Source organism: Lotus japonicus, chromosome 2 (assembly GCF_012489685.1).
Source record: "Lotus japonicus ecotype B-129 chromosome 2, LjGifu_v1.2".
In the NCBI taxonomy this organism is placed as follows: Eukaryota; Viridiplantae; Streptophyta; class Magnoliopsida; order Fabales; family Fabaceae; genus Lotus; species Lotus japonicus.
The window spans coordinates 21278341-21288152 of record NC_080042.1 but is presented as its reverse complement, the minus strand read 5'-3'; the positions used below and the strand labels follow the sequence as shown (position 1 = coordinate 21288152).

Genomic DNA, 9812 nt, shown 5'->3' with positions numbered 1-9812 from the left:
AGGGAATCCAGGTACCGGTCTATTTTGTCAGCCGCTCATTGAAGGGTGCGGAGCTCAGGTATAAGATGCTGGAGAAAGTGGCGCTGACCCTACTGACAACGGCGCGACGACTAAGGAGGTACTTTCAAGCTCATCGCATCGTGGTGCGAACCGATCAGCCGGTCCGACAGGTCCTTCATAAGCCCGACCTAGCCGGTCGGATGGTTAGCTGGTCCATCGAGCTCTCCGAGCATGACATCCGCTACGAGCCCAGGAGAGCCATTAAAGCACAAGTCCTAGCGGACTTCTTGGTCGAACTCATCGATGAGGAAGAGCCCCCTGCCGAGACCACCCGGGTGGTCAACGTAGATGGCTCGAGCAACAAGGAAGGTGGCGGGGCTGGGATCGTACTGCAAAGTAGCACCGGGATGGTGGTCGAACAATCCCTCCGTTTTAACTTCCCAACTACAAACAACCAGGCCGAGTATGAGGCCTGCATTGCGGGACTGGTCACAGCTCGAGACCTGGGAGCCAAGGAGATACTGGTCTGCTGCGATTCACTTCTGGTCGTCTCACAAGCAAACGGAGAGGCCCAGGCTAAGGATCCCATCCTGGAGCAGTACTTGGCCCATTTGAAACGACTAGCTTCAACCTTCACCAAAGTGGAGTTCCGCCACGTCCCCAGAGCCCAGAATGATCGCGCGGACACCCTGGCCAAACTGGCCAGCACTGGAAAGCCTGGCCTGAACGGAACGGTCATTCAAGGGACCTTAGCCCTCCCCTATGTAGCTGACCCCGATCGTCCAGCGGGACAAGTTATAATGCCGATCGGTACCGAAGAAGACTGGAGGACCCCGATCATCAAGTATCTCAGATCAGGATGGCTGCCCGAAGAGAAGGCGGAAGCCAAGAAGTTGGTAAGACGCGCCTCCTGGTACACTATCGTTAACGATGATCTCTTCAAGCGGGGGTTCTCCACCCCCCTTCTGAAGTGCTTGGCCGAGGACAGAGCAGCCTATGTCTTAGCGGAAATCCACGAAGGCAGCTGCGGTCACCATCCGGGTGGACGTTCCCTTGCCCGGAAAGTGCTCCGAGCCGGCTATTACTGGCCAACCCTAGAAAAAGATACGGCGGATCATGTTAAGCAATGTGACCCCTGCCAGAGGCACGCTGATCTGCACAACGCTCCCCCCGCCCGTCTTTCATCGCTGGTCAGTCCTTGGCCTTTCCACCAGTGGGGCATGGATCTGTTGGGCCCGTTCGACACTGCACCCGGCCAGCTCAAGTACCTGGTGGTAGCAGTGGATTACTACACCAAGTGGATCGAGGCCGAGCCGCTAGCAACGATTACCTCAGCTCGAGTACAACGCTTCTTCTACAAGAACGTCATCAGCAGGTTCGGAGTCCCCGGAGTCCTGGTCACAGACAATGGAACCCAGTTTACCTCTAAGGGGTTCAGAGACCTCTTGGGTGGGCTGCACATCAAGCAGCGGTTCACCTCCGTCGAGCACCCCCAGACGAACGGGCAGGCAGAGTCGGCCAACCGGGTCATTCTGAGGGGCCTCCGGAAAAGATTGGGGAGCGCAAAGGGCGACTGGGCCGAATAGCTCGACCACGTCCTGTGGGCATACCGCACTACTCCGCACTCGACTACGGGGGAGAGCCCTTACCGCCTCACCTTTGGCACAGAAGCAGTGATTCCGGCTGAAATAGGGGAACCGAGCGCTTGAACGGCTGGGTTCGACCCCAACCAGAACGATCAACTCATAGGGGAGGACCTTGACCTCCTGGCTGAAAGAAGAGCGGTTGCCAACTGTAGAGAGCTGATCGCGAAGCAGCAGGCAGCCATTCGCTACAACAAGAAAGTAGTTCTCCGCTCCTTTGCCGCGCGGGACTTGGTCCTCCGAAATGCCAGCGTCGGAGCACGATCAACCGAACGGGGAAAGCTAGCGGCCAACTGGGAAGACCCTTATAGGGTGGTCGAAGCAACCGGCACGGGAGCATACAAGCTGGAAACTCTAGCAGGAAAGGAGATCCCTCGCACCTGGAACGCAACCAATCTGAGAAGATACTATAGTTAGGACAAGACCGACCAGGCACCCGCTATCCGTCTCTACATTTTCTTTTAATTTAGTCTTCTGTAATCAAGGGTACACACCCATCTCATCCAAGTTTGTGCACGGCTAGAGCCGCGAACTCTAAGCACGGAATGAAGTAGTTTTTTATGATTGAATTCACAGTTATTAGAACCGACAAGAAATGCGATCGTATCGTCAAACTGCTAAGGAATATAAGACCCATAGGGCACCAAGACCCGCCGGGCACGAAATAATAAAAGACCCATAGGGCACCAAGACCCGCCGGGCACGAAATAATAAAAGACCCATAGGGCGCCAAGACCCGCCGGGCACGAAATAATAAAAGACCCATAGGGCGCCAAGACCCGCCGGGCACGAAATTGTTAAAGACCCATAGGGCACAAAGACCCACCGGGAACGTAACGATTAAAGCATCCTGTTCGGGGAACCGAATAAAGAAGTAAGAACACTACTCGAAATTCAAAATAGCAAACAGACAAGTTCTTACAAACACGACCAAGAATAGAAACAACGCGTCTTTACAAACACATAACGAAAATTAAAAAAGAAAAACCCACAAGTTTATACAAACACAGGACGATCATTAAACATGGCAAATTACAATTAAAGACAGGAACTTCAAGGAGCTGGCTCGGCGGGGAAGGTCGGAGTAAACTGCTTCTGGTCGTCCAAAGTCCCGATCTTGCCCCCCAACACAACCTTCCGGTAGTGAAGAGGGCCCACATCCAGTCCCGGATGGACCACCTCAAGCTGAGCCAAGGCATTGTCAAAGGAAGCCTTGTGAATCTCTTTCAGATTCGACCTCATCTTCTTTCTCTCAGCCCCCAGATCGGCAACTTTCTTCTTGAGCTCGGCATTACTTGCTTTCAAGGCCTCCATCTCCTTAACTTCTCCCTCTCGAGCAGCCTCCTCGTCTTTCAGTGCCTGCTCAGCTTTCTCTGCCCGGGAGCGCAGCCAATCATTATCCTTCTCGCTCAGCTCCAGTTTCTCCGCGAACTTCTTGGCCGTGGCCGTCACCTCATGAACCTCCCCTTGTAACTTCACTTTGGCAGCGGTCAGCTCTTGAACCAGTTTCTGGGAGTCAGCTAACTCTTTGTCCGCCTTAGCAAACTTACTCTCGGCTGCATTCACCTGCTCCTTGACTTCTTCCACGTCGAGCAATGGCCCCTGTTGCACATGGCGAATAACGGAGGCAGTCTGAAGCACCGCCTTCAGAGCATAGTTCAGGAGATTGTAAGGCTCTTTCTCGCCCAAGAACGACTGGTCATGCTCATTGTACACCAAAGCGTCGATCTGGTCATTATGATCATCCGTGTCCACCGCATCCCGACTCCATATGGAAATCGACTTTGGGGGACGAACTTGGGCAATCGGGGTCACCCGTTCAGGAGAGCGACTCTCCCCGCCCGACGAATGGCGTTTTCTCTTAATTGGACGCTCTGAGCGGCCTTTTTCCCCCTCAAGAGAGCCCTCCTGCTGACGTTCAGAACTCACCCGACCTCCCTGGGGCCCCGTCCCGGGGTCGGCTGTCTCCTCTGCATTAACCGGGCCGCTCTGACCGGCCCCAACGGGGTTGGTCCCGCCCGCCGGTTGCCCCTGGTCACCACGACCGTCTCCCTCGTCCCGAAGGACTTCCTGCTCCCCTTCGCTGTCGGTCTCGACCTCGTCGGCTGGAACCTGAAGCGCGGCAACCAAAGCGGCGTTGATCTCCATCTTAGCACCTGCATAGGAATCACAAGAAGAAAGTTAGTCAGACGAAAAGACATGCATCACTTTAGACATAGTAACAAAAACACCTTACCTCTCGCACGCAATAAACAAGCGTTCTTTCGAACGCTATAAGTACAAAGATCGTAACAACGCAACGGCCGAATGCATAACTCTTTGGGTGGATCACCCCTTACTTCTTTCCGTATAGCGGCCGCCAAGAGGTTTTTGAAGGCCAAGTCAACCTCCGACAAGGCCCCTGCCTCGAAACCAAAAGCACTGATCTTTACGTCGTAGTGCTTGGCGTTCCAGGTCAGCGGGAACCGGGCGCGACTGCCGTCGTTCGGGGCCCTCTCGAACCACCAGTGAGGAGGCGGAGTGGTAGGCGCCACCCGGAAGAATTGATCTTTAAAGTCCCGGTAGGACTCGGCGAACGGGTGGAAGATCTGGAGATCCTTACCCGACCTCAGGGTCACTATCCCGTGCCCACCATGTCCTTGAGTGTGGGCCACCTCGAATAAATGAAAAAAGAGCGGAATCGACGACTTCTGGCCGAACAAGACGCAAGCGACCTCGTAAGCACGCACGAAACCCCAAGCGCCAGGATGAAGCTGGGACGGCGCGACCCCCATATGGCGGAGAACGTCACATTGAAAATCCGTGAGCGGCATCCTCACCCTCACCTTCTTCATGGTGTAGATATGCATGTACACCCCAAACGGCGGGGTGTGGCGTAGCCGCTCCTTCTTGCCCGGCGAATGCACCATGTGACCGGGGCCGATCTGGGTCTGCGACATAAAACTCTGGCTCCAGAAGTAATCTTCATTCTCGTGGGCATACTCCGACGGGAGATCGAGAATGGTGCGGCACCACTTGTCGTACACGGTCTCGTCCCCCTTTAGATGAGGAAATTTCTCCCGATCGATCTTCTTATTCTTGGGGGCCCCTGACCGGGGCCTGGAGGTTAAAGCCCCCCCCCCCCCCCCCCCGAGGCCTCATCTACAGTCTTGCCTTTCTTCTTCTGGGTAGGCTTCCCCATAACGACACCTGCACAAGGGAAAACGTCGTATCAACACCTAGGTCGTTTGAATCGGCTCAAAGAAGGACCCACCCGGAATCCATCTTTGCCCTAGGCAGGACAGCGCGACCATGCGGCGACGCAGACCCTCAGAGAGAATCTCCTCCGCCGCAAGAGGGGGCCACAAGGGGAGGGGAAACTCCCAACGCCCCCAAGAGCAGGCCACTCTTTCTACTAGAAAAGGGAAAAATAAAGGACTTGAGAAGGAAAAGCAAGTGAAGCGAGAACTTACAAGAAAAAACTGGGAAAGCTACCGAGCGACCACCGTGCAAAAGAAAACACCACCGTGAAACACCGGTACCTGACGAAAAGAAGAGGGGAGAGCTTTGGGAAGATTCAGAGATGCGAAAGTGCAAATGAATCCCCCTCCACTCTCTTTTATAGGAAATGAGGAGGGAGATGTGATGTTTCAACAGCCCTAGTTTCCCTAATCACGACGTTTGGGGAAACCAAGGGGCATCGTCCAATCAAACCCCGCCCTGTCAGAAAGGAGGCAGTGACGGCGAAGCGACACACACCTCGGTATGAGGCCCGGCCGTCCTAACGCCAAACCACCGCGGTCGGGCTCCTACCCGGTCGGTTGAATCTGTATATACAACCTAGGGAGGACACGCGTTGACCACCGACCTCTGCATTTAATGCCCCCTTCATTTCCCAAGAGAAACGCCTGGGAAAAGGCTAATGGGCGTTACCACCCAAGAACGTTTCGATTATAAATGGTAACCACTCCCCCTTTGCAGGCTCCACATTCCCCTCAAGCCAGAATGACCTCCAAACAGGCTTACCTAAAGGCACTCAGGGCCGAGGCTCTAGACTGCAACCTATACTACTCCTACCAAACGCAGGCCATCGCCCCCGATAGGATCAGATCCCTAGTCAGCAGGCTCCTGACAGAGGATCCTGACCCCCAACTGAAGGCGGGGTTGCTAACCTTCTTGGAACTAACGGAGGAGATGTGGGAACTACACCGACGCCGCTTGGAGGTTAGCATGCTAATTTGGGGCCTAGAAGTCTCCGCCACGGAACGCAAGGGCGAGGGGAAGGGAACGTTGGACGAGATCGAAGCCGAGCTGACCCCCCTCCTAACCGCGAGGGAGAGTCTCGACAGAGACCTTGGAACCGTTCGCCTCCGCTACAACACCATGCGAGTAACACCCCCTTTCTAAGAGTACTAAATGTAACGGCCAAACGGCCCCTTTCCATTAATGAATAAAGTTCTAAATTTTTTACCCCTATGTTACTACCCCGAGAACCTCCATGACGCCACCAGCACGAGACACATTAGCCCTCGCTCCGCTGGAACAGCCGACCAGGGCTAGGGGGCTACTGTTCCGGGAACCCTGACCGGGGACGGACAGGGCACCCAGGACGGGGCTGGACCCCACGGAACGCCCTAGCCAAGGGACAGTTTGGGGGAGTCTAAGAACCCCCTGCTCATGGGCCCCACCACCAAGGGTGAGGACAAGGGACCCGGGGCCCACTATCTAGAGGTTGACCTAGGCCAACTACCCTAGGAGGTAGGTTGGCTGGTGCAGATCCGTAGGGGCCCCCAAACCGTTGGATCACTGTTCCTCTGCAGGAAATCCAACGGCGATCCGTGCCCCCAGGTACGAGCCATGCATGACGTTGCATGGCTCCAACCCTAGTTCTACCTCTCCTATATAAAGGGAACACTTCTTCAATCTAAAGGTAACGTATTCTCTCCAAACTCACCATTCTTACTACTTCTCCCACTGACTTTAGCATCGGAGTGTCTTGCAGGAGCCCCTCTCGGGACCTTGCCTACTTGGAGTCCTTCAACGCGTCCAGATCCCTTCCCTCCTACCCCTCGTCAACGGGTAGCTTGATCTCTCCCAGATCAGAAAGAGCAGCATCTACAAAGATTGCATCATTACAAAAGATGGGGGATTAAGCCATCACAAATTTGACAGAAAATTAAAAGCTAGAGCAGTAAAAATGTGAGCAGCATTTTTTTTTTCCATCCTCTTGACATGGGAGGAGCATGGATATTGCACTTGGCATGGAGATGGACACAATATTCGAATTTGATTCGGAAGTTTTTTCCAAGGCAATGATGCATAGTTCCTATCCCAATATTGACATAACTACTGTCATATAGGATTGCAAGGTGCTAGTCTCCAAGATTCATAGGGTGGAGTTCTTCCATGTCAAGAGAAAGGTAAATAACGCTGCTCACACTCTTGCTGCTCAAGCTTTTAATTTTTCGTCAAATTTGTTGTGGGATAATCGCCTATCTTGAGTTGATCAATCTTTGTAGACGCTGCATTTTCATTATAACGTATTATCCTCTTAAGAATAAAAACCTTAACGTAATTTTTTTATTATATATATTTAGTATAATAATTCATTGGCTATTAATATTGGTATATTGCCACGATTTTCCCACTAATTAACAGATTTAAATTCTTTTATCCCTACTATAAATATACAGGAAAGTCATTTTCTTCAGCTTTTTTCCAGATTTTTTTCCATTGGTAATATCTCCATAGGTAATTTATTCCGTGTCTAATTATGTAGGCGATTTTCCTAGCAAAATCTGTAGAAAATATCTATGACTAAATATGTAGAAAAAATTTATAGGAAAATCTGTATGAAATATCTGTGCCAAAATCTGTAGGAAAAGTTAATAGCAAATTTTGTAGGAAATATATCTGTGGCTAAATCTTCCATTAAAAAAAAACTGTGGCTAAATCTATTGGAAATTTTCACAGGTAAATCTGCATTAAATGTTTAAAGGTCCGTAGCTAAATCTACAGAATTATATAATTTTCTATAGAATCATAATTTTTTTTATTTAAGAGTATTACATAAAATACTTTTAAAAAGCGAACAAACCCCTATTCAACTACATCGAGTTTAGTTAAAAAAAAAAAACTACATCGAGTTTGCGACGAGTAAGCTTAAAATGCCATCGTTTTGGCATGCTTTGAACCAAACACATGACTCTCACACATTGATCATCGCGTCTCACCGATCAGTGACCATCGTGTTTTGCCGTTTGCCGCGCCGCATCGCTAGAAGGCAAAATCCGTTGGGGCTTTGTTCTCCGCCGTCTCTCCCACTTGGATTTTTACTCCATCTTGGGGTGGATATTCCGAAACTACTTCCTTATATTGAACAGTTTTCCAGGTAGAACTTATTTTTCGTAACGGATTAACTTATTTTGAAAAAGGATAATCAATTTGATTTTCAATACAAAAGGATTCAAACCAGTCAAAGAAGTAATAGTTAAGCTCTTGATCTTCCATAGATTGGTAATACAGTACCCTATAATTTTCTGTCTCTTGTTTTGAAAAGGTTGCAAAATACCAATCTCTTTTTGGCTTATTGTAACCTGCTAAAAAGTCTTCTTTAATCCATTTCTTGTCAATTTGAAAAGGGTAATCTCTTGTTAATGTGTTTAAAACCCGAGAAGTAGTTGGAGAGTATTCAGGGGAATCTGGATGGGTTTGATAAACCGGTTGGGAGAGGTTTGGAAAACTATTGCCTAACCCTTTAAGTTTTATTGTTGACTCTGTTGAGGATGCAGAGGACCTTGAGATATCTACCTTGTATAATTGTTCAGGAGTTCTAATAGCAAATGAATTCGATCTATTCATCCTTAGAGTTAGGTTTGTTCCTTCTTGAATTAGTTCTCGTATTTGTATATTATGAACTTTTGGTTGAGGTAAAGAGTTCTTGAATACCCATTCTTCAGGAACCTTACTCATAATTTCATCATGAGTAAGCTTCTTCGGAACTTGTACTGAAGATCTCTTTTTGCTTCTAACATAACAATTTCTTGTTTTGGTGATGATCTTAAGGCTTTAAAATTATAATTAATTTTTGAAACTTTATAATAAACTCTATATATTATTGAAAAAGGATCACTTTCTTCTTCAAATATGTCATCATTTGCCAACAAATCTAGTTGCAAAGCATTTTTAGTCCAACTGTTTTGTAAATTCATGGCATAGTTTGGATAACAATTGAAGAAAACAGGACCATCATGAAGGTTTGATTCTAAAACGGCAATTAAAGAATCTTTTGGTTTTAACAATCTCATGTCTCTCAACATGACAATTATTGGAGAATTGACTCCTAGTCAGAAATTAGGTTTTGCAGCTACTTGCACTAAACCTATGTGAATGAAATTATATCCATTTTTTACATGTTGATCTAAAATATTTTCATTTAACAATTTTATGGTACTCTTGTGATCAGAACTATGCTGACAACACTCTATTGTAAAAATACAGTCGTCAGACCTATTGAACAAAGTATGTTGTTTGTAAATTTCTTTTTTCTTGACTATGGGTATTGACCAATTTTGAAGGGCTCTTTCTATAGAGGCTATTTCTAGTTCTTGTTGAGACAATCTATTGATCTCCTCGGTACTAGAGGCTGAAGGTTGGATTATCATTTTATTATTGGGTTTTCCCAAGCTTATCTCACTTAAGGTTTTAATTAATCTTGCAATATTTTAATGAGGTTTGTACCAGGGTTCGTGCTTCTTCCCAATCTAGCTAAACCAACGGGCTCACTACCTATCCAAGGCTTTACTTCCGGGACCACTAGACTGCAGGGGTAACTCACACTATCCTTATAGTAATCCCTCAGAAAACTGGCTTTGATTAAGAAAACTCTTTTTTTTCTTTTTACTTACAAAGACACACTATATCAACCAGAGACCGTAATATATATATATATATATATATCAATCAGTATTAGATTTAAATTAGGAGAGTAATAATAAATATTAGATTTTTGGTCTGACTTTTTTTTCTTAAAAGTTACCTTTTTTTTGGTACATCGGAAAATTTCTTAAAAATTACTTTTAAGTAAAACTAAAAATAAGAGCCTAGACAAAAGTAAAAGTTATTTGTTTGTTTCTTAAAATCTACTTTTAATTTAAAAGTTATTAGTTAGTTAGTAAATTCACAACACTG

The 9812-nt window shown here is 47.9% G+C and overlaps 1 protein-coding gene across 1 annotated transcript; it reads left to right on the top strand.

The window, feature by feature from the left end:
* The first annotated feature begins 200 nt into the window (after window positions 1-200).
* On the top strand, window positions 201-1586 carry LOC130736216 (uncharacterized). The gene has a single exon (XM_057588059.1). The coding sequence runs from the start codon at window positions 201-203 to the stop codon at window positions 1584-1586; it is 1386 nt and encodes a 461-aa protein (XP_057444042.1).
* The last annotated feature ends 8226 nt before the right edge of the window (window positions 1587-9812 follow it).

Bases quoted from the DNA above. Each gene is read 5' to 3' on its own strand.
- LOC130736216 (XM_057588059.1), top strand. From the start codon at position 201: ATGGTTAGCTGGTCCATCGAGCTCTCCGAGCATGACATCCGCTACGAG.